The sequence below is a fragment of the Primulina eburnea genome, chromosome 1, assembly GCF_022965805.1.
Source record: "Primulina eburnea isolate SZY01 chromosome 1, ASM2296580v1, whole genome shotgun sequence".
NCBI classification, from domain to species: Eukaryota; Viridiplantae; Streptophyta; class Magnoliopsida; order Lamiales; family Gesneriaceae; genus Primulina; species Primulina eburnea.
Window position 1 is genome coordinate 1828615 of NC_133101.1, and position 24332 is coordinate 1852946.

Sequence of the window (24332 nt, forward strand, 5' to 3'; positions counted from 1 at the left end):
CACATTGAGATAGACAAGCATTTTATATCAGAGAAGATTGAGAGTGGAATCATCAAGCTGAAATGTGTCTCAACAAGCTCACAAGTTGCTGATATGTTCACTAAAGCTCTTCCTAGAATCATATTTGATAACTTAAGTAGCAAGCTTGGTATGCAGAATATCTACAACCAAGCTTGAGGGGGAGTGTTGATTTATTGTATCCTAGTCAGTATTATTATTTAGTTTCGTAGGCCATTCATTTGTTCTATTTTGGTGGGTTGTTTAGAGTAGTACTGGTTTATAGGAATAGTTGTTATTGTTCCTAGGTTTTAGCTCCTTCTGTTTCTCAGCTATCTTTATATATTCTTTGTAATCTGCATTTAAAATTAATGAGAATATTGATATTTGTTCTCAAATTCTTCAGTATTATATGCGTACGTGCCCGGTTTGTACCTAATTAGTATCCGTTGGTGGGTGCAAACCGTGTTAGCAAAGCCGTTCTTTTGGTCGACATAGTGTCAGCAATATCTGGCATTATGCCAAGTACTTAAAAAAGAATTGAATAAAATGTACAAAAAATTAAACTTAAATTTTGCCAAGATCAAACGAGATGATATTTTTACCAAATATGGTTAAAAGAGGATACTAAAAAAATTTCAATTAAGTACAAAAATTTAATTCAAGATCAGACGAGATGATATTTTTTACCAAATAGTGTCAGCAATATCCGTTTCATATCGTTTTTTATATGCCACTACTCTCGATTTTTTTTAATATTATTGGAAAAAAAAGTACAAAAAAGTGGAGTTATTGCACTAACATATAATTTTATCCAATTGGAAAATCAAAAGTCTATACATGAGATTTTTATTTTAACTAAATATGGGTAATAAAGGATGTTAAAGATAATTTTGATTCAAAGAAAAATCATATCGTGTATTCGTGTCTGGATTATTTTCATATCGCATTACCATTCTAATCGATTTTTAGGGTATTCTAATCGAAAATTTTGAGTATGAGAGTTTATGCATTTATATTTATTATTATAGTATTATTATTATAATATGAGATTAGATTTTTTTTAGACATACGATAACTTAATAAATAATGTAAAGAAGGATGAAAACAAAAAAAATATGTTTTTTTCATTTCTCTTTCTTTGGGTTGGAATGCAAGAAGAGCAAAGTAATGTGTCTGAATACATGGAAGTTTTGAATTGTAGGTGGGTAAAAAAAACCAGCGATGTAAGCCCGTGAGTTCAATATAAAAGTTTTTTTTTAGTTGGAGGAAAGATTTATTACAATTAGGTTTTGAAAAGAAATCACATCCTAAATTTGGAACTTTAATGACGAATGAATCATAAGTCTATCAGCAGCCGAATGTAAAAGTTTTGAATTGTAGGTTATTTAACAAATGTGTCTACGTCATGAAAATATTGTGACTTGGATAAACCATATAAAGTCACAAATATTAGTTGTCGCCTTTGACCAATTGCTTGGTAGCCGAATCAAGCTGTAAAATATTAATAATTGAAACTACTACGAAATTGATTGAGGTATATTGTAGTGTTTACAAAAGTTTATTTTCAAGTGATTATTGCCTTCTACGTACAATTTTCAAACATTTTATTTGCTAGAAGTTTAGGAATACTTAACATAAGCTCTTACATATAAACATCAGCTGAATCAGATCGATATTTATACCAAACTCAAATTACTCGAATCGGTTTTTCTCATACCCTGATCTAACTGACCGAAGTTACATATAATTCAATTAACTTATCGAGTTTACACAAAATAAAACCAAGCAAGTGGTATCAATAACTAGATAAACCCTAACAAGTGACTTTTTAAAATAATAAAAAAAAAAACCCTAGCAAATGAAACAAAACAACAGATGAATTTTTTTAAAAAAACGACCATAATCCCTCGTATGTTTGGAGGAGTCTGTTGTGAGGACGAGAACTATTGTCTAAAGCGTTAGAAGGAAGGTGAGAGTAGGAAGTGTGTTACTTATATTTCAAGAACCATGGCTACCGACCTCATTGTTTCTAACCTATTACAAGGCCTATGGTACAGCATATGGATCTGAGAGTTGAGGGGGTTGTTGAACAATGATGGAAGCTGGAATTGGAATAAAGTTGAGTGTTTATGGCCCATTGGCCATTCTAGTTTGCACCGATTAATACCTATTGGCAGAGCAGATGATAAGAAGGTTTTGGTGTGTCATTATGATCGTAAGGGAGAATATTCTGTTCGCTCAGGGTATAAGCTGGCCATGACTTTTGATATTGCGGAAGGAAGTGGCTCTCAATGTCAGAATTCAAAATATTTTCGGGCATTGTGGAAAACACATGTTCCTAACAAAGTTAATTCATGCGTGGCGTACTTTGAATGATGCATTAGGGCTGTCGAGGTTTGGCAAAAGTCTGCTGTTTGGAGGATGCTTGAAAAATTCAGAAATGGGGGGGTTGTTTGATCTTTTTTACTGGATTGTGGATCATTGAAAGGGTGAGGATGTGGACTGTTTCGCAATGGTCCTTTCGAGTATTTGGCAAGCTCGCAAGCGACGGGGGAAATTTTAGTAAATGCGCGCAAACAACTTTTGGGGCAATTTTTCACACTGTAATCCTATTACCCCTCGGTGTTGCTCGATAATTGTTGGAGACCTCCTCCAAGTGGTATTATCAAAGCCAATGTTGATGTTGCGGTCGGCAAAGACGTACCTTTCTTAGAGTATCTTAACATTGACATGAGTCGATCCTGAACTTGAAATTAATTACTCGATCAAGTTTCTCGTGTAAATAGAATTTAAATCGAGTCAAACTCAAATATTATTGTACTCAACCCCTAATAGTACAAAACTTCTATGAAACCATTTCACGGATAAATTTTATTGGATGAATCTCTGACCTGATCAATGAAAAAATATCACTTTTCACTGTAGGTATGGACAAGATCGATCAGTCTCGTGATATAAAATAGACAGTTCTGCACATTAATTGGAGATTGATTGAAATGCCTAATCAAATTAGTAATTTATTGAATGGAATTTCTGAATACATTTAATTATGCTTACCGTCAGAATAGATCTAATAAATGTAATATCCTTTGAATTCCTTGTTCGCTCATTTCTTTTCGGATTTTAAATTAGACTTGATTGCCTTTGAACTTCATGTTTGGTTGATGAAAGTTTGAATCGGTAACGAATTTACAAGATGATGTTTATGTGAATCGGTAACGAATTTACAAGATGATGTTTATGATGATCGCCTATATAACAAATAATATATATATATATAAATATATATATATATATATTATTTGTTATATAGGCGATCATCATAAACACCATCTTGTAAATTCGTTACCGATATATATATATATATATATATATATATATATATATATATATATATATATATATATATATATATATATATTCAATATTTTGTAAAAATTTACATCAAACGCTAAATATGTATCAGAATAAATTAAGTAAAACTAACTTCCACGACTTGGAAAAAAAAATTAATTAATTTTCCATCATCATCACAAATCTCAAAGAAAAATGTTCTTCCACTATAGTCTCCAGCATCGGCTTCTTCGACCTGCACATAGACATTTTATGCCTAAACTCCGGCATGTACTCTTCTATATTTTCCAATTCCAACTTCGGCACCGAACGATTCTCGTTATTCTCCACCACTTGAAAATTCTGATCGCACTCCGGCGACACCTTCACGCTTCCGAATGGAACCCTTTTGTTCTCTTTGCTCGCCGTCAAGAGAAGCACCCCCATATCCATAGTCTTAACGACCGAGTTCAGCCGCTTCATAGGGAAGAACACGTACACATTTCTCATCTCCAGGTCTTCATCCGCGTTCAGCGCGGTTAATCTCTGTCCGATCTGCAGAGATTTCGCGTTGACGAGGAAAAAGCTGGGCATGTCAAACATGAGCTCCGCAGCTTTCGTGGGCTCGTGGAAACGCCGGATGTCGCAGCCAGGGAAGATAACTGTTATAGTATCCTCGCCGGGAGTCTTCTCCCCCGGCCCAGCTAGAGTGCAAGATATGTAATTCCCCATAGCGATCAAAGTTAGAAATGCAAGTGATCAGATTCAGAGGAACTGGGTTTGATTTTGGTTGAGAGCTGGAGTCTGGGGGATTATATTGAAGAGGGTTGGGGGGAAGAAAGTCAGAATTTTCGAAAAAAGAAAATAGAAAATTGAGTGGAAAAACATGGGAAGCCAGTTGTAATGATGTGTATGAAAGGATCAAATACGGGAAATGTAACGTGTTGAAACCAGTTGTGTTTTGTCCGCGTCCCAGACCAAACCTCATTTGATTATCAGTTTGTTCTTGCCTATGTCGTTCCATCATTGAATCTGGTTGGTAAAATACTTCGAGTTTAGATTTTGTGATTATTTGATTTACAATCATATATATATTAGCTTCCACGAGAACTAGGGGAGCACGTTAGCCGAGTCGAGCTCGAGTATCGTGTCACTCAGACTGATCAACTTGATTTAAATTTTGTAGGTACGAGCTCAACTCGAACTTGATCGAGTTTTCTATTTCAATATCGAGATCAACTCGTGAAAACATCGATTTACTCGAACTTCTCGACAAACATCGAATTAAGCTTGTGTATCCATATAATATAATCGGGGGTGGACCAGATATATATGATTTCTACTCTCGGAAGTTATTTGCTGTTATTTGCGCGTGGAGCCCATCTCCTCCACAGCTAGTCAGCTACAACATCCGGGGCAACTAATTTTTAACATTCTTTTATTCTGAATTTACAGGACAACTGATTTTGAAATTTTTAAACTTAAAAATTTTATTCGACTGTACTAATCCAGATTTTATATCGGATGGGCTGAACAAAATACAAATTGTAAACTGTTAGTGAAAATAAATTCTTATAATTTAATGTATGAAGATTAATATTAATAATAAATCAAATATATCTCAAATATATCATGAGATATATATTTAATTAAATGCACAAAATTAGGTAAATAATAATAATAAATTTTTTTGAGGGATTTTTAATACGTTTTTAGTAATGGTGTAATACATATTCATAGTTGGATTAATATTTGAACCAAAATTATTATTAAAAAGACGTCGAGTCAATTAATATTTATATATTATTTTAGAAAATATAATCATGTATTCATAAATAAGTAATAAGTTCACTATCATTTTTATATATTTCAAGTCCAACCACATATATTCAAATTAACTCCAACTCAACATATATACATAACTATGTAATATATAACAAAACCCCTCCTCCAACTAAAAAAAAAAAAAAAAAAAATATTGGAGACGTCCTAAATTTAATTTTTGCCGGTGAATATAATAAAGTATCGAATTGGTCAGATTTTTCTTTCTTTTTTAAAGAACAATTGGCCAGATTTCTGAATCGTGAAGATCAACTTAATCATGTGATCTCCTCTTGTTTTCAAAACCTAAATAAATTAGTGTTTGAATGGGTACATTCTTTGTATAGTCTTGATAATTAAATAATGCAATCAATAATGAACAGAAGCTGTACCAAGTTCACATAGTATTTCATATAATCAACGTAGCAGTACAGTAAGGTACAATTAGTTATTAATTAATTTGATAATATATTAATTAATTTTTACATATTGTTAGCTTTATAATCTTGTAGTTGACCAAGTGCCAAGACGATACACGATTAAAAAAGAATTACGTTAAAAAGAATAACTCGATTTATTTTGTAAAATAAGAGTACGTCGAAATCCATTCTCAAATACTTGGCAATTTTGGGTGAATGCTTCATATAAATCATGATTTTTCAGCGCTTGACTTGAGTCAATTTTCATGTAAATTTGCATGTTTTTGCTATTATTTTCCTTCAATTTTTTCATGCAAATTTATGTGTTTCTTTCTTTTATTTTGCCTGCATTTTCCATTTGTTACTTCTAAGATGCCACATAACACATATACCAAGATGTCATTTGATTCCTCGGATGGGACAACAAAGGATGATGATAGATATGTAATTACAAAATAATGAATTATGATTCTATTCATTTATAGAACTTGAATCAAATATTGAATAAAACAAAGATGTGTAACTATTTAATCCAAATTATGTTTGTAAATTAACACTTTAGTTTCTAACTATTCAAAATCTTGCCGGAAAAATTTGACGACTTATTTAATGTTCTTCAACTATTGTTTTTCCGTCTCTTACCTCGAGAATCATCTGGCCGCTTTACTCTCCGGGACCCTTTTTCCTCCTGTTATCTTGTAGGAATAAGTCGTTCACTCGAACTTATGAATCCAAAACTAAACAAAATTGAATCAAGAAGCTTGTAGAATTTGTTTTACCTGTCTGATTCTCTTCTTCGGCTTGAATCTTCCTTTCACTTTCTTTTTAGGCTTGGCTGACACCTGCTACGGTCATCAACTCCAACTAGTTGAATGAAGTAGAGAAGGATAATTGAAGATCACCCAAAATTGCAGGAAAAAGTAAAATACCTGTCCGGAAACCGTATTTGTAGCATGTTTCTCAAGTTCAGTCTCTCCCTCAATTTTCCCATCATTTTCCAGCATAAGCTTAAGCCTTCCTTCTCTCTGTAATTTCATAGAGCGAGCATGTCTCTGTTGTGGACATGAAGTATGTTATCAGCACCAACAGCATGTGTACAACATCACAAGTGTGTTAACAAGAAAGACACATTCACGATGCTGCATTATGCTTTGAATAAATAAAGTAATTCAAGTAGTGAAGATGGCAGTCATCTAGGAGAAGCAAAAAGAATTTTATTCGGAAAATGTAATCCTCTTGAAGATATGGAGTTCTAGAACACAACATCTAACATTTTCTCAACTTGATATGGTTATTTAACTTGAAAGATTTAACAGAAACATTAAGACATTCATTTAGCTATATGAGTTTGAATCTTGACAGAGTTGAACGTATACTTGCCTTGGAGTTGAGATGGGCCTTTAGACTCTCCTCTGACAAGCATACTATCCTAGGGCATAGTCTGCACTTGAACACTGATTTACATTTCAAGACACAATCTGCCATATCAAATTCAGTGTCGTTCTTTTCAGGTTTATCCCGGTTATCAACGAGATTAGTACTGCCCTCGTGTCTTGAAAGACTCCAACAATATCCTGTCCGCCATTTTCCGTAGTCATGTCATCGTCGCTTGTAGGTAAACCTTCATAGAGCAACAATCCAATAAATATTAACAAGTGGCATTACGCGTTTTGATGTTTTGTCTATAATAAAACAAATTCATATAAGTTTCTGACAGAGCAAAAATGTCTTTGGATAGAATCTGCAAAGGAGAGATGGAAACTAATTTAAGGAGAACTTATTCTCGTCATAAACATATAATAAGGTTGAACTCTTACTTAGTTTTCATAATCCAAGTTAAACTTGGAATCAACTTCACATTTCTATGCTACCTAATCAGCTCCAGATGGTCAAATATTTTCCTTCAGGTGATCAAATTATGATTGACAAAGATCTTGAAGTTATAGAAAAACGGATTAACAAACTACCGTTCACAATCACAAGTTTTTTCCTGTGATATATGATGAAAGCAAACAGCGAAGGAACAAGAAATTTATCAACTTAATTCATCACAGGTAAAGAGCCACTCAAAATGCATCCAACTTTAACTGGAATTATAATGTATGAGTGCGTGTCGTCACAATTTTTTGAAGCAAAATCGCATTTGGGGAAAATTAATTTTTTGCTAAAAGACTTCAAAAAAGCACTGAAAAATAACAGATTTTGGGGACGAAAATGCTATGCTTCTGTTTCTCTTTAAAAGTTAATGATAAAAGCTCATTTCACTACTCTATCCATACACTAACAGCTTCGTTCTTTTTTAAAAAAACAAGCACTTCTTAAGCTAAGTATTTCTTTATCCAAACTTGCCCTAAGAATGGTAGCATAAATCATAAATGGCAACAGCCCTCATGCGGTAGTTCTACACATACAGAGACAAACAAATAAACAAGGAATTTCAGAGCCAATGGTCTGAGTATCATTGAAAGCAACACAGGTGAGACAAGAAAATGAAAATTGCACAAGCACAACAAAAATGGAACATAAAAACTTAACCAAACACCTGCTGAACCTAAATAAAGTTAATTCTGAAATTGAATACATTAGGGAATTGATCCAAGAGACGAAGATAATAAAACTAGACAAAAAATTGAAAAACACTTGTACCCAACCTGATGAGTCAAGATTAATTTCATTCACCGAGCTGTCCTCACTTTCATATCCTGGAAAGGATCAAGCAAAATTAATAAATTCAACAATACACATGATTCACAACTTTTAGATAATTTAAAAAATTGTCAAGAAACACCGTATACAATTTGAACGCTCAAGTACTAGTAAATGCTGATGGGTTATTTAGGGAAAAAAATTCCATAACAGTAAGTGATAGGCTCGTAATAGTTAATATTTTTATTTTCATATTTCCCATTATTCCAACCACCGATATGTTTAATTGATACATTTTTGTGTAACTTTATCGTAGGAGGAACTTTTACGGTCTTGGAGCAAATTTGAGTTAAAAAGGTGATGCTTATCACATTTGAAGTTTCCAAGATAGAGGTTTGAAAGAGATTGGCCAAACCAGAAGAGGTCCTGGAACAAGGTGTGGCCACGCCTTGTGATTATGTTTCAGCTGCCTAAAATTGCAAGAAGTGAAAAATCGGATTTTGTGAAGATTATTCAAGATTTGAAAGAATTAATTATGGTGTCTAGTTTAGTAGAAATTCTTGGAGGGAATCTCTAGATAAGATATTATCTATTATTTTATATTTTAAGATTTAGGGTTAATTAAGAAATTAGTGGGCTTTTTAGCTTAATTCTAGACCCAAATCATACTACTCCACGAAAGAAAAGGGGCGCAGCCTTAGATAAAGCAATTCACCATCCTCATGTACGTAGCTAAAGGCGTAAGACCTTGATTTTCTCCCAACAAAATAGTTTGCATTTCTTTATGTTTTCTTATTTAATTTTTATGGATATTGTAAATCAAACAATGTTAGGGTAATTTTCTTAGACTGATTCAAGGGATATATACTATTTTAATTATATCATTGTGAGTTTTTGCATCTTAATTTAAAAAAATAAATCAAAAATCCCACGGTCAAGTCAAACTACTCACAATCAAACCAAAAACTCTCACACCTAAACATGACATTGTCCTCAATGACAAAAAATAGATGCTCAACTAAAACGATAAAATAGTAGGAAAAGTTAGAGAACTCCCCTGAAAACTGTTGAGCATCGTAAAGAAACATCATCTACTGCTGCGGTGGGGGAAACGGTGGATCGAATTCCATGTGTCTGTAAAATGCCAACTGATTTTGTTCCATTCTGGTCAACCGCTGCTTGATCTCATCTATTTCTACGTCGATACGCCTGGAGTAGCAAATGTGTGTGGAGGCGCACGTGAGTCCAAAGGTTCGTCTGGACCTTCAGATTCAGAATTGTGGTGGCTGGATCGTGCAGTCACTGGACCTGGCTGACAAAAAGAAAAAACTCCCTGCACATGTTCTATCAATCTCATAGTCTCTAAACAACGCAAATCAAGAGGAAGCATAGGACAAGCAACATGAAGATCATTATTATCAAGATCAATCAACTTCAGGTTGACAACTAATGCAGTGATCAATGAACCAAGAAGCAAACGGCGTTTATGAGCAACGACACCAGCAAATTGAGAAGCCAACCAAAAACCCAAATTAACTCTTATTCTATTTTGCATGCACCACAAGAAAAACAATTCTGCTATTGTTAACACACCCGCAGAATCTTTTCAACCCAAAAAAAGTAAAAGCAAAGAATTTGTTAATGTATTTCCACTCTGGGCTGTGCAAGTAATAATATTTGGATTTACTCGGGTCGTAATCGTTCTGTGTGGACATAGCTCGATAAAGGTCAATGAGATTAAATTGATCATGAAAATCACACGCATTATTCAAATATTCATTAGTTTTTGCAAAATCATTGTCGATAAAACCAAAAACAATGTTAAATTCAGTGATTGAAAATTTGAAAGTGCGTCCCATTAACCTAAAACGAACTACCCTTGGACTGGAGAGTGTGCAACTTCCAGGCTTGACCAATTCAAAAGTAGCATAAAATTCACGCACAAGTTCTATATAAGTAGGACATAAGACAGAAAAATATGATTCTCACCCAATGATGCGAATCAAATCAAGCACTCCAGTTTTAATATTCAACAATTCTATGGTGGGGTGGTGAATATACTTGCATTGGATGATTCTTTTGTTATACAATGCCTTATATCTATCTTTTTCCACTTTTTTGGTGAAGGTCAAATGACCATTCAAATCTGATTCAGATGGTGGCAACGAATTCATCCCTTTCCCCATCAGCATCTCTTTCTCCAACTCTCAGCCAACAGCAGCGTCCACCAGCTTCACTTCACCCTCTCCTCCACCTGCAACCCTATCACCCACCTGCACACATCCAGCGTTGTCGAAGAACCACCGTGCACTCTCACTTCTCCGCCACAAACAGCGTCTCCCATCTCGCACCACCTTTCTGCACCAGCCACTCGCGCCTCCTACAACAGCCGAGACCCATCAGCCGTTCGGGTTTGCCAGCTCATCAAGATTATTATCGGTGACATCTCTCAATTTCGCACTTTTAATTTCAGTTAGTTGATTTGCCATTGTTGTCTGAATTCGTGGACAATTATCTATTTGTTGGACTTGATTGTGATTTGTTGCTGTGTTGGAGCGTATTGGGAAGTATTGGTGGGAGAAAATTCTGTTAATTGATACAATTTTTTGAATTCAATGGATAAATGCACGAGTGTGTCACGTTTATATAAAAGGGCTCGGATGGGTAAAGGGATGAATTCGTTATCACCATCTGAATCAGATTTGAATGGTCATTTGACCTTCATCAAAAAAGTGGAAAAAGATAGATATAAGGCCATGCAAGTATATTCACCACCCCACCATAGAATTGTTGAATATTAAAACTAGAGTGCTTGATTTGATTCGCAACATTGGGTGAGAATCATATTTTTCTGTCTTATGTCCTGCTTATAGAACTTGTGCGTGAATTTTATGCTACTTTTCAATTGGTCAAGCCTGGAAGTTTTACTCTCTCTAGTCCAAGGGTAGTTCGTTTTAGGTTAATGAGAGGCATTTTCAAATTTTCAATCACTCAATTTAACATTGCTTTTGGTTTTATTGACAATGATTTTGCAAAAACTGATTAATATTTGAATAGCGCGTGTGATTTTCATGATCAATTTAATCTCATTGCCCTTTATTGAACTATGTCCACACAGAACGATTACGACCCGAGTAAATCCAAAGATTATTACTTGCACAACCCATAGTGGAAATACATTCACAGATTCTCTGCTTTTATTTTTTCGGGTCGAAAAGATTCTGCGGGTGTGTTAACAGCAGCATAATTGTTTTTCTTGTGGTGCATGCAAAATAGAATAAGAGTTAATTTGGGTTTTTGGTTGGCTTCTTAATTTGTTGGTGTCGTTGCTCATAAACGCCGTTTGATTCTTGGTTCATTGATCACTGCATTAGCTGTCAACCTGAAGTTGATTGATCTTGATAATAATGATCTTCATGTTGCTTGTCCTATGGTTCCTCTTGATTTGCGTTGTTTAGAGACTATGGAATTGAGAGAACATGTGCAGGGAGTTGTTTCTTTTTGTCCACAAGGTGCAGTGTTTGCACGACCCGGCCACCACAATTCTGAATCTGAAGGTCCGGACGAACCTTTAGACTCACGTGTGCCTCCACACACATTTGCTACTCCATCACGAACGCGTATCGACGTAGAAATAGATGAGATCAAGCAGCGGTTGACCAGAGTGGAACAGAATCAGTTGGCATTCTACAGACACATGGGATTCGAACCACCGTTTCCCCCACCGCAGCAGTAGATGATGTTTCTTTACGATGCTCAACAGTTTTCAGGGGAGTTCTCTAACTTTTCCTACTATTTTATCCTTTTAGTTGAGCATCTATTTTTTGTCATTGAGGACAATGTCAAGTTTAGGTATGGGAGTTTTTGGTTTGATTGTGAGAAGTTTGACTTGACTGTGGGATTTTTTATTTTTTTATTTTATTTTATTTGATTTTTAGTATTTTGATTTAATTTTTGTGAATTTTAATTGCAAAAGAAAAATAGTGATGTTAGTTCCAAGCACCTAGATCATTTGTTATCTCTTTCTTCTGAATCCCGATTGCCTCCGATGCGAATAAAAAAAAGATGTTATCTTTGCGTGCAAATGTTTTTGCATTCTCACTTTTGCATTATGAATAAGTTGCTCTTGATGATAGTTAGAGAGGACAAGTGTGAGATTTAACACAATTGCTATAATTTTTTTGGTGAGCTTTGTGCCTATGAACAATCATGATACCATGCTCCATTTCCTTTGATTGTGTGTTGTCATTGCATTGTTAATTTTTCTAGACTTGCATTGTTATACATGTCTTTATCAACACTTTGTGGTGGATTAGTTGCATAGACAAAATGATAAGGGCATTAGGTTCAAACCATTTTCTTTCGCATTATCTGAGCCGTTCTTTGAGCTTACCCTAATTCATTTACCCTTAGTGAGCCAAGTTCGAGCCTGAGCCTATTCATTTTAATTCATTCATTTAGTGGAAGGATGTGATATATTTGCAAGCCTATGGTAAAAAATTTCAATGCATTTGACATGAGAGTTTGTTGATATATATCCTAGACACTAATGAGCGGAATGAGCGAATCTTGTGAAGAGTATCCACTCCTCAAAACCATGGCACTTGTTATAAATCTCACAACATGTCATCACAATCTTGCTTTTGAAGATTTCAAAACACAGACAATGCCCATAAAAATTTGACAACCAGGCTGCGTATACCTGAAGAAGATGACATGATTTCCTTCTCTCCAATTTCTCCAAACTCATTGTCTTCTTCATCTTCAACTTCTGTTCCGTCATTGGTCTCAGCCTCCACTTCAGAGTCGGAAGAAGAAGAGTCAGAAGGGGCATCCCTATCACCGTGTTCGAATCTGTAAAATTGCCTTTTAATCATTTTATTCCTGCCTCAACTGAAAAAGTTAAGAGATGAACCAGAAGCCATAAGATATGATTCTCTAACACATCAGTAAGTAGCTGAAGCTTAAAAAATTCAATCTTTAGCAGAAATTTCAGAATTTCAACCCAGATGTATCACAGAACGAATGGAATCTGCAACACTGAAAATACTACAGCGCTCCCAGTTCCCCATCTCGCCACTGATTTCCAACATTTTTTCTCCTCTTGTTCACGAAGTAATAAATCACATAATACCGCAATAGCTCCTCGGAAATTAATAAAAATTGGGGAAAAAGAACCCAATCCCTACAGTATCAATCTATATAGTGACTGGCACGCGGTCACTGAACTACAAACACAATTACGCGATTGCAAACTATATGAATGTAAAAATCTCACTAATTTCAGAACAATGCAAGTGTTTCTTGGGGAAAAGAACGAGCTGATGTTGTACAATTTTGAATAAAAAAAAAAGCTAACCCTAAAATGTTTGGAAGAAATCTCTATAGAGGAATAACCTGAAAATCAAACGGCTGAATGGATGTCTTTCGAAGTGGAGGAAGGGTTTGGGTCAGCAGAGTTACAGAAACGTGGAAGTTTTCCATTAGTTGTACTTAAATTAGTATGTAATATTTATTTTTTAAAAACTAATTCTTTTATATATAATATATATATATATATATTCCAAATATAAATAAATAAATAAAGTTTCTCATGACACACACAATAAGGGGATTTTTTCAAGCGGAAGTTATTGAAAAATTTCCAATCAAAAAATTTCTTTGGCTTCACTCCCTATCCCACAAAATTATGGTACTATATTATACAAAATGTGGTACACTTCATGTGGAAATGTGGTACACTCATGTGAATGTGGTAAAAAAGTACCTAGGGACTGAACACAAAAAAAAATGACGGCTGGAGACTGAACCCAAATTTCCCGTTTTTTCAAACGTCTCCACCGGATTTCCGTCTCATGACACACACTCAATTTATTAATGATTATTTATTTGTTGAGCTGATATATATTAATGACACGTCTTGATGATGCTTCCAAATGAGAAAAAAAGTTGTTTTTACACATAGGATTTGCAAAATCATCCTGATTAAATATTTTAAATGGCTACAGTAAAAAGAAAAGATTTATCAGTGCTTCAGAAATCTGAGTTTTTTTAATTGAAAGAGAAACTATACTTCAAACATGTTTTATTTGGCTTCACAATTTTTTAAAGTTTTTTACCTATAAAAAATTCTTATCCAAACAGTAAACTTGATTTTTAATGTTGTTTGTTAAACTTTAATATATTTCCTATTTTTCAAGAAAAATATTTTATTCTATATTTGCGTGATACGGAAATGTTGGAAGAGAGGAGTGGAAGAACAAGCTCATATTTATTAAATAGTTAATTACCTTTATACACCCTTTATATTGGTGCGATAGCACGTTCTACATTGTTTTGTAATTTGAATAAATATGTTAATTTTATTAATGATTGAAACATTCTAAAATAAGTTATACTTTTTAAAAAAATATATATGAAACTAAAACACATAGATATAATGTAGTCGCATGTTCAATATTAAGAGAAATTCACCATGTCTGCATATTCAGAATAAGAGAAAAATATATTGTACACTGTGAATAGGGGTGCAAACGAACCGAATCGAGTAGAATATGAGTAAAAATTTATGGTTCGAATTCGCCTCGAATTAAGTATTTTCGAGTTCAAGCTTGATTCGAAGTTCAAATTTTTTTGGTTGTTCCTGCTCGAAATCTTCCAACCTTATTCATGAGCTATTCGAATTACTGTTTTGATAGTTAAGTTCGAGAATGAAAGTTCGAAAGTTTGAAAAGTCTTAAAGCTTGAAATGTATACATTTAATATTATATTAATAAAATATCAATATTCGTGAGCTGCTCACGATTATCGAACAAAATAATTTGGGTTCGAGTTTGTTCAAAAAAAGTTTAAACATGTTCGAGTTCAGGCTCGAGTTTAATAAATCTGAATACAAATAAAATATTTATCGAATCGACTCGAAAATTTCTCCAATTGACTCGATTCATTTACAACCCTAACTGCAAGAACATAGGATAGAAATGGCTGATAGAATGAGAAACGTGAAAGATCATTTTTGCTGATATTTTTTTTAAAATATTTGACTATGGTTTCACATTCCAAAGTTATATTATTATTATTTTCTAATTTTTTTAGTAACTCTATATTTTTATGTGTTTATTTTTTTTATTTACAATATGGTATAACTAATGTATGCAAATATTTTTAATTGGTGAACTTTCTAAAATTTCGATGTATTTACTCAATCTCAATTTTCTTATTTTTACAATGACAAATTATCCTAATGGAACAACGAATAGATAACTTTGTCGAATCCAGTCTTCGTGAAAAAATTTAATGGTATGGAAACACGATATTCTGATAAATCAGGGACCAAATTGATATTTACTGTTCACTCATCTCATCTGGGGTAGGCGCTGGCACCATCTGCTGCATCGTTTCACTCGCTAGCTCTGCTATAAATTACCAATTTCATTCCCATCTTACATTGATCAAATTCGTTGCTTTTGGTTAATTTTCCTCTTTTACCTCAATTGGTCTGTTGTGGTATTGATTTTGGCTGAAAAATCACAGCCATTGAAATGGCCGGCTCTGATCACGAAAGCCCATCAACTATGGTGGATGGAAATACTCTTGCGGCCATGTGTCTGGCACGCGCCGGTATCGATATGATGTTTGGAGTCGTGGGTATACCGGTTACCACTCTTGCTAATCGTGCCGTAGCTCAGGGTGTCCGATTCATCGCCTTCCACAACGAGCAGTCGGCGGGATACGCTGCCTCTGCCTACGGCTACCTCAGCGGACGTCCAGGTGTACTCCTGACGGTTTCTGGCCCTGGTTGTGTTCATGGACTGGCTGGATTATCAAATGCCCAGATAAACACCTGGCCTATGGTTATGATCTCCGGCTCCTCTGAACAGAGTTGTATCGGAAGAGGAGACTTTCAGGAGCTAGATCAAATTGCTGCCGTGAAACCCTTTTCCAAATTCTCCGCAAAGGCTACTGATATAAGAAAAATTCCGATTTCTGTTTTCAGTGTGATTGATTGGGCTGTAGCGGGTCGGCCCGGTGGGACTTACTTGGATATCCCGTCCGATGTTCTCCATCAGACGGTTGAGGAATCCGAGGCTGAAAGGTTGATTGCTGAATCCCTGAATTCAAGAGACAAATATTTGGTCGAGAAGCCAAAGGTTAATCATTCAGAAATTCAGAAGGCAGCGGAGTTGTTGAGGAAAGCGGAGAGACCCTTGATCGTTTTTGGAAAGGGGGCAGCTTATGCTAAAGCTGAAAATGAGCTGACGATGTTGGTGGAAAGTACAGGAATTCCATTTTTGCCGACTCCCATGGGGAAGGGGTTGCTGCCGGATTCGCATGAGCTGGCGGCTACTGCTGCAAGGTCTCTTGCTATTGGGAAATGTGACGTGGCATTGGTGGTTGGCGCGAGGCTTAACTGGCTGCTGCACTTTGGAGAGCCGCCGAGGTGGTCTAAGGATGTGAAGTTTATACTTGTTGATGTTTGTAAAGAGGAGATTGAATTGAGGAACCCAACGTTGGGTGTTGTGGGGGATGCAAAAGATGTGGTGGAGATGATTCATAAGGAGATTAAGGATAATCCCTTTGTTCTGGGAAAGAATCATCCTTGGGTTGGGGACATTAAGCGCAAGGCTAAGGATAATGTGGCGAAAATGGAGGCCCAGTTGGTGAAAGACGTGGTGCCATTTAATTTTATGACACCGATGAGGATTATTCGGGATGTGATTTCGGGCATGGGCAGTCCCGCACCAATATTGGTGTCTGAAGGAGCCAACACAATGGATGTCGGCCGAGCGGTTCTGGTGCAAACAGAGCCAAGAACTAGGTTGGATGCTGGGACTTGGGGGACAATGGGGGTCGGCCTTGGATATTGCATTGCTGCTGCAGTGGCAGCACCTGATCGGCTAGTGGTGGCGGTGGAGGGGGACTCTGGATTTGGATTCAGTGCGATGGAAGTCGAGGTAATTTATTTTCACTGAACTTTGAAATTTGCTGCAACGTTTCTTTGGATTCTTTTGATCAGTGACAGAAGAGCATACATATCTTATCACACTTCATTAGTTCATTCCTAAGTATTTTTCTGTGGCAATGCTTTACTGAGTTCACTTGACCTGCGTTCTGATTTTTTTATGAGTAACAGGCATGGCATGTTGAGCTAATAATATTTTATCTTGAAATGCTGTTACATGAGTTTTTAAAAAAAAAAATCGAAAGCCAAATGTGAACTTATATGCCCTGTATATAAAAATTTTGCTTCCCAATCTAAAAAATTATTGCTCAAAGGTTAAAAAGACTAGAGCGAGAGTGTGTAGCTTAGTCGTGTGAACATTTCTTCTCATACTTATTTAGGATGTGACTATCTTATGCTGCTAATGTTTAATTCTCCATCGTTTCCTTTATGTTTGAGTCAAATGATCACTGGGAAAAATTCTCATTTGTCCTCCATGGTTTCTGCAACCTATTGGGTAATCACATACTCTGTTGACAGTGGGGGTGGACAGGGGAGGGTGGGAGTCTCCCACTTTAAACAAAAAATTTCCACGGATATGCCCGTTAATGACATGGGTATCAATACTTGTTCAAGGGGATAAAAGTGTTCCCGTTTGGCATTAAGACCCAGTTTTAGAAGGCTTTGTTGAACACCTTAAATTACTGAGTTCATCAATGAAGCTTGATGAGACAAAACCTTGAAAAGTTACAAGTCAACATATATCTTGATTGTTGGCTTACACTTTAGCTTCCCCTCATTGGTTTGTCAGTGTTGATGTTAAGTGTATAAACTTGGAATTTTCAGTTCAGTATGATCAGAAGCACAAAACATTCCAGTTGTATGAATGTTGGAATCTGCTCGTTATCTTAACCATGTTAGCTCAATGAAGTTTAAACAAAATAACATTTGCTATTTTTGTTTAGCAGATTCTAATAACTCGATATCCCCTAGGTTTCAGGTCATATGTTCTACACAAAAACCCGAAAAAGTCTCCCTTTGTTTTTTCATTTATTATACCATTTTATGAAATCGATTTCATGCATCTTAAGCATAAAATTAACTTATGTGGTGTGTGCTTCTATGTACGTGTTCAGACATTGGTTCGTTATCAATTGCCTGTGGTGGTCATAGTTTTCAACAATGGTGGAGTTTATGGAGGAGACCGGAGAAACCCGGATGAAATCACAGGACCACACAAGGATGATCCGGCCCCCACCTCTTTTGTTCCTGGTGCAGCATATCACATTCTCCTTGAAGCCTTTGGAGGAAAAGGCTATCTTGTAGGTACACCTGATGAACTAAAATCAGCACTTGACGAATCCTTTTCTGCAAGGAAACCTACTGTCATAAATGTTACCATCGATCCCTATGCTGGTGCTGAGAGTGGGAGAATGCAACATAGAAACTGATCGATGAAGCCAGGCATGTGCAATGTCACAGATTCAAGTTCATGTATGCATTTGTAATTTCTATCAATTTGTCTTCCGGCATACCAAGAAATCTAAAAGAACTTGGAAGGGTGGTTTAGGATTTTATATTGATAATACTGTAGATGGTGAGATATGTATGCGAGATTCTACACCAACTTAATTGGCGTTATTTGGTTCCGTTCAAAGTCGATTGATGGGTATGCGAGAAAAGGAGTGCATATATTGGATAAATAAGCATGTTTACGAAGTGTTTTTGTTCATTAAAACATAGACGAATCTTTAAAAAATTGGACTTAATAAATCGGATAATATTTTCGCATGACTTAAAAGTTAAAACATAGCTAGTTGATTTTGGAATCTCTGACTGTCAAAATTATGTGCTTGAAGCTTTAATGTCTGGAAAGATTTTAGTTCTGACACTGTTATCTTCTTTGTTTCATCTGTTTTTTTTTTCATTCTATCATCCCATCTGACTTGATGGCAAAAGATTTCTCAATTCTCTATCTGAACTTGAACGCCAGATTCAATGCTTGCATCCAAACACATCATTAGACCTCTTCATTACATAGGGCTTGAGTTTTCAAAAAGTGTAAAGATTGAGAAAACCTGGAGAAAATTAGAGAACTGGATTGGAGGATCATTATATTGATTCTCATTTGGTTGGAAGAAAAATAACACCAAAAATTTTTAAAATGAAAGATAATAAAAGTAAATACTTGGTATTATATTACAGTCCATACTATTAAGTGAAGTCGAATTCCTTGGTGTAAAAGTAAATACTTGGTATTATATTACAGTCCATACTATTAAGCAAAGTTGAATTCCTTGGTGTATTGGTGAAACATTTTTAAAATTCAATAAATATCAAGCTTTCATACTACTTTTTAATTCTCACTCTTCAACATTCTTATATTCTTCTTTCTAGAAAATTATTATACTGTTTCTCTTCTCGAACAGATCCTTCATTGTTTTTTATTTTATTTTTATAAATATTATGATAAATGCTTCTTGCATACATAAAATTCATAATATTTATATATTACATTACGCATACACGACTCATGTTCATCAACCACTAGCATCCTTCAAAGTATGGTTAAAACTAAAAAAACTAATCTAACTGAAAATTTTGGTTTTTATGGTTCGTTTATCCGAATTTGAAATTTAAAAAATGGGAATAACCAGAATTTTTAAAACTTTTAGTGATGCTCTCGTATCGACGGTGTGATATATGGTGGTGCGTAACAGATATGAAATGGACCTGATGATTCCCAACCGTGAACTCCGACAGGGATGCTGAACTCGTTTTGGTGGGGTAAAAATGGAAGCAATGGAGGGGGAATAAAATGGAATAGGTGGAAAAAAGCTTTGTGTAATTCGTTTTCAAACTTATTGAACTCGAGCCGAATAACTTGCGAATATGTTCGAACATTTCGAGTCAAACTCGAACTGGTACATCATTTCGAGCCGTAATTGAGCAAAATTAAAATAAAATTATCGAGTTTCGAATCGAGCTCGAACTCGAATATACTTAATTTGAGACGAATTCGAACATTAAATTATTATTAATATTTGGCTCGATTCAATTTAAATAGTTTAGGATGGCGGATTTATTTATAAATAGAAGGCTATAAATATTTTCTTGATAACGTTTGATCCCATATCTTTTTAAACAATAAATTTATTTTCTTAATAGCAGTACATTGGCCCAAATGCATTATAAAATTATTAAAATTTATAAACAGCATACATATCTTAAGAACAATTTAAATAGACAATATAAAGTATAAACAATGGACCCCTCAAGTAAAAACTCAATAAGACTAAAATTATAGTATAAATTTTTATGATTTATCGTTAAAACTATTGTGGTTAAAAGTGCTCTTGTAGTTAAAATCGTTATCTTTGAACGTGTTTTTAACAACAGGAGTTTAAACTGTCAACAATAGTTTAAACGGCTCATGACAACAATAAAAAACCACAGTCATTAGCTTTTTTCTCGAATGTGAACCGAACGAGAGAGAGTAAGATAAAAATTTATCCTTCTTAAATCCGTTGTACCAAAATATGCCTATAGACTATAGTATAATTTTTCTGATTTCTCCATGCAGTTTGGAATGGCCAGTGCATTGGAAACTCTGTGTGGGCAGGCATATGGAGCTGAGCAATACGCCAAGTTGGAACCTACACCTACGCGGCCGTTTTAGGCGGAAAGTTCGCGCTTGGCTAATCCTATCTCTCTTCCCATACGCGATCCTCAAGTCTCTGACTCGATAACTGCAGACTCAGAGCTTGATCATTCCGATGCTTCTGAGCTCGGTCGCGACCCTGTTGATAAATTTTCCTCTTTATTGGGTTTTTGTTTTCAAGTTAAAGCTAGGCAACAATGAAGCTGCGGTTTCGATCGGGTTATCACATTAGATAAACGAATTCATCTGTTTGTACGTAGCCAGACTGGGAGTTCTTTCACTACGCTGTACCTTCTGCTACCATGGTTTGGTAATCATCATTAACTAATTTAAACTTAATTAGCAGCTCAATATTTTTGTCTAAAATAAAAATATATATTTTTAATATATATAGTAGTTAGTTTTTATTTATTCAATTTTTTTCATCATATTAGAACTATTTTGTTATATAATACTATATTAGCTACTCCGCTAACTAGGTACAAACAGTAATGTATATATGGTACAAACATTAATGTATATATATAATTAATAATTTTTTAAAAAAATATTAACTTTAAATATATATATAATTAAATATATATATGGTACAAACATTAATGTATATATATAATTAATAATTTTTAAAAAAATATTAACTTTAAATATATACATCATATAAGATGGAACATGAAATATAAACGAGCTTAGGTTTATCCAGGTTGTCTCCCTTAGTCCCTTGACATGAACTTAGGTTTTCCCAATTTCACATAAAATTTCAGCAAACAAAATCATGAATTTATCCCAAAAACCAACATGCATGACTTCATGGTTTGATAGAAATCGAGTTTTTGTATTCACCTGCCCTCCCTGTATATATTAATGTATTTTGCACTTACAACTAGCACGGGCGGACATGGCAGCAGCTGATCAAGAAGTGGCGGTGGTGCCGATGCAGATGTAGCCGGAGGTGATAGTGGAGGATCCCTGCAGTGTGTCATAATTATTACATACACCAGGATTTCAGGAGAGAAACATCAAAATTACGGGATCTCTTTATATTACAAAATAATTAATGGAAATTGTTAGTTGCAACAATATTTCGTACATGGACTTGTAGTTGCACTTACCAACCGTGTATCACAATCAAAATTTCATGTTGCTTATATGATTATATTCTAGTGTGTGTGTTGTATGGATTTAGGTACTACATTCATCAACTTTTTCGTAAGTAAATTTTTTTTAATAAGATTTTTCATTCGTCGATAATCATGGAACATGACATAAAAGAACAAAGAATGCGAAATGTTGCTTGTAAATATTCAGGCTTCTACATTAATATTGATATATATGTAAGAAATAAACACCAGCAGACTCTGTCACTAAATAGATCAATCATACCAAGTTATTTGTGTAAGCAACTTCTTCAAATGTAATGTTTATCTTAAAATCTACTATAAGAAAATGGAATTATAGCATCAATATCTTCAAAGAGGATCCAATAAGTAGAAGATTATTCATTTATAAAATTACGCAAATAGCATTTAACACCCATTGAGAAAGACAAAAAACACACATATAACTCCTTAATTATATGAAGATAATGATCTTTAAAATCCTGTGAATTTGAAAATCAGATTTAAAACGTCCTTCAAATGCTGCAGATATGCTTGATTTTTGAAAACACGATGTTGTAAAGGATATCAGATTTAACCGGCACTATAAAATTAAAACAAATTAAACCCATGTCAGATTAAAGAGAACTGAATCCGGATCAAATCATCACCATATAGTGAATACAATATTTTTACAAAATCAAACACAATTTTCAAAAATATTAAGCAAAAATATTTTTAAAAAAGGCATTTAAGGTACTAGCTAGCACTTATATGTCCGGCCAATAATCCAGAACATTTTTTTAAAATTAGTTTTAATTTTTTAATATCCGGGGTTTTAAAAAATCACGGTCAAGAACATTTTGTAGACATTGTTTAAAGTCATCGGGAACTGCTTATTGAAGTATAAAGAAACACTACAGCGTAAGAACTCCAGTGTTCAAGATTTAAATGACAGAATCAAATGGCACTCAAGACTAAGTAGTACTCACGAAATTTCTGTATCAAACATGGGAACAGGAAGATGGAAACAGTGCCTATAAATTCATCAAGTTTGCATCTCCACAGAACCTTGTTTTAGGGCAGAAATACGTAGCCCTAGCCGTCTCCGCATTTCTTCGCTAGCTGTGTACTCGTTACTAAACAATTCAGAACCTGAAAACAGAAGTGCTTTTCACATATATTAGTTTTCAGATCATATCACTGAGTTAAAAGGCTAAAAAAACACAGGAAATGAAGAGTTTGAGTATGGTATTATTGTGCAAAAAGAGTAATAATTATATGTTTCATATGGAAACACAAAAAGGGGCTTCGAGGGTGATGACAGAAGACTAGAGAGCACAAAGGAAAAGATGCAGACTGCCTTGCAAATTCGTCATCGGTGCTCTCTATCTTCTGTCAACAACACTCTCCCCGCCACCACTTTAACATACATAAATCGATCCACACTAATTTTCCATATAAAAAATCACTCCTCCGATGAAAATTAATAATAAACAGTGAAATCTCAGGCCAAAATAAGCGCAATGTCATGGATGGAGCTTATGAAATTAAGAAGAAAATTTTATAGAGAGCAGAATTAAAGAATAAACGTAGTATGTTTGTATGATTTAGGAGAAACCCCAGAAAGCAGTATTTATAGTGAAAAAACTGTCTTACTTCTTTGATTTGGATAAGAAATCTCGGCATTTGGCTTTTTATTAGCATTATTAAACTCAGGATAAACAGGCTTTGACAACCAAGAAACTGAGAAAGATCCAGCCTTTAAGAGCATTAGATTTGTGGGCACGATCTGCATATCCATAAATGAATATTATAATTTAAAATGGACTTTCATATTGCTGCAAGAAAAATCAAAAATCGGGACAGTAGAATTGAGAATAAGAACCTTTCAAATATTTTTGGTTGCGGGAAAGCATCACTCTCTCTCTCTGCGCAGCTGGAAGCTTATCCTTAATTGAGCACAATTCTAAATATTATTTGTGTATGGTCTTATCCGTATACGGCTGGAAAACAAAGAGCATGATTGGATATGGAGTCAATAAATTCTGCTTGATGATAAAGGGATAAAGTAGTTGAGGGTTTTGCTTCCATGCATCCTCTAGGAGACTTGAAAAGATCTCAACTTATATTATGTATGGATTTTTATTGAAGATATAAGTTTTATCGGTCTCTCGAAACAAAATAACTCGGAGTTGAAGAGTAAAATTCATCTATTAATCGTGTGAGTTGCGGATTAGTGAATGGATAACATGAATTATGTCTCAAGCATGGATTGATGGCTAAAAATCAACTTGAGATCTAACGTTTCATATTTAAATGTAAAGATTATCCTATTGTGATATTTTTGTGACCAACTCTAGGACCACAGTCATATATATGTCTATTATACTTATCACTCATTAATTTAAAGAATA

General features: G+C 34.7%; 3 protein-coding genes and 1 long non-coding RNA gene across 13 annotated transcripts; 1 reads left to right on the forward strand and 3 right to left on the reverse strand.

Moving 5' to 3' along the window:
- Positions 1 to 3400: 3400 nt before the first annotated feature.
- LOC140810149 (uncharacterized) lies at positions 3401 to 4226 on the reverse strand. Its single transcript, XM_073167996.1, has one exon. The coding sequence runs from the start codon at positions 4063 to 4065 to the stop codon at positions 3514 to 3516; it is 552 nt and encodes a 183-aa protein (XP_073024097.1). The 5' UTR covers positions 4066 to 4226; the 3' UTR covers positions 3401 to 3513.
- Positions 4227 to 6026: 1800 nt separating this feature from the next.
- LOC140803079 (uncharacterized) lies at positions 6027 to 13710 on the reverse strand. Of its 7 annotated transcripts, none has more exons than XM_073158808.1 (7): positions 13617 to 13710; positions 12922 to 13112; positions 8225 to 8275; positions 6954 to 7194; positions 6503 to 6625; positions 6353 to 6415; positions 6027 to 6261 (listed from the first exon to the last, which is right to left on the reverse strand). In XM_073158808.1, exons 2-4 carry the CDS (start codon positions 13094 to 13096, stop codon positions 7040 to 7042), a joined length of 381 nt encoding a protein of 126 aa, XP_073014909.1. In that variant the 5' UTR covers positions 13097 to 13112; positions 13617 to 13710; the 3' UTR covers positions 6027 to 6261; positions 6353 to 6415; positions 6503 to 6625; positions 6954 to 7039. The 7 variants fall into 7 exon arrangements, with proteins under 7 accessions (XP_073014909.1, XP_073015198.1, XP_073015046.1 ...); XM_073159097.1 differs by having other exon boundaries at positions 6353 to 6418; XM_073158945.1 differs by having other exon boundaries at positions 13579 to 13646.
- Positions 13711 to 15587: 1877 nt separating this feature from the next.
- Positions 15588 to 18820, forward strand: LOC140803430 (2-hydroxyacyl-CoA lyase-like). The gene is made up of 2 exons (XM_073159340.1): positions 15588 to 17173; positions 18297 to 18820. The coding sequence occupies exons 1-2, from the start codon at positions 15761 to 15763 to the stop codon at positions 18609 to 18611; spliced, it is 1728 nt and encodes a 575-aa protein (XP_073015441.1). The 5' UTR covers positions 15588 to 15760; the 3' UTR covers positions 18612 to 18820.
- Positions 18821 to 20654: 1834 nt separating this feature from the next.
- LOC140803597 (uncharacterized) lies at positions 20655 to 24085 on the reverse strand. Of its 4 annotated transcripts, XR_012111917.1 has the most exons (4): positions 23804 to 24074; positions 22908 to 23070; positions 21662 to 21787; positions 20655 to 21115 (listed from the first exon to the last, which is right to left on the reverse strand). It is a non-coding gene; the product is annotated as an uncharacterized lncRNA (long non-coding RNA). The 4 variants fall into 4 exon arrangements; XR_012111912.1 differs by having other exon boundaries at positions 21700 to 23070; positions 23804 to 24085; XR_012111910.1 differs by having other exon boundaries at positions 21662 to 23070; positions 23804 to 24085.
- Positions 24086 to 24332: the final 247 nt, after the last annotated feature.

Coding starts and splice junctions, on each gene's coding strand:
- LOC140810149 (XM_073167996.1), bottom strand. CDS start 4,065: ATGGGGAATTACATATCTTGCACTCTAGCTGGGCCGGGGGAGAAGACT.
- LOC140803079 (XM_073158808.1), bottom strand. CDS start 13,096: ATGATTAAAAGGCAATTTTACAGATTCGAACACGGTGATAGGGATGCC. Junction 8,276..12,921: donor AATCATGTCATCTTCTTCAG/GTATACGCAGCC, acceptor GATCCTTTCCAG/GATATGAAAGTGAGGACAGC. Junction 7,195..8,224: donor AATTAATCTTGACTCATCAG/GTTGGGTACAAG, acceptor TGCTCTATGAAG/GTTTACCTACAAGCGACGAT.
- LOC140803430 (XM_073159340.1), top strand. CDS start 15,761: ATGGCCGGCTCTGATCACGAAAGCCCATCAACTATGGTGGATGGAAAT. Junction 17,174..18,296: donor TCAGTGCGATGGAAGTCGAG/GTAATTTATTTT, acceptor GTACGTGTTCAG/ACATTGGTTCGTTATCAATT.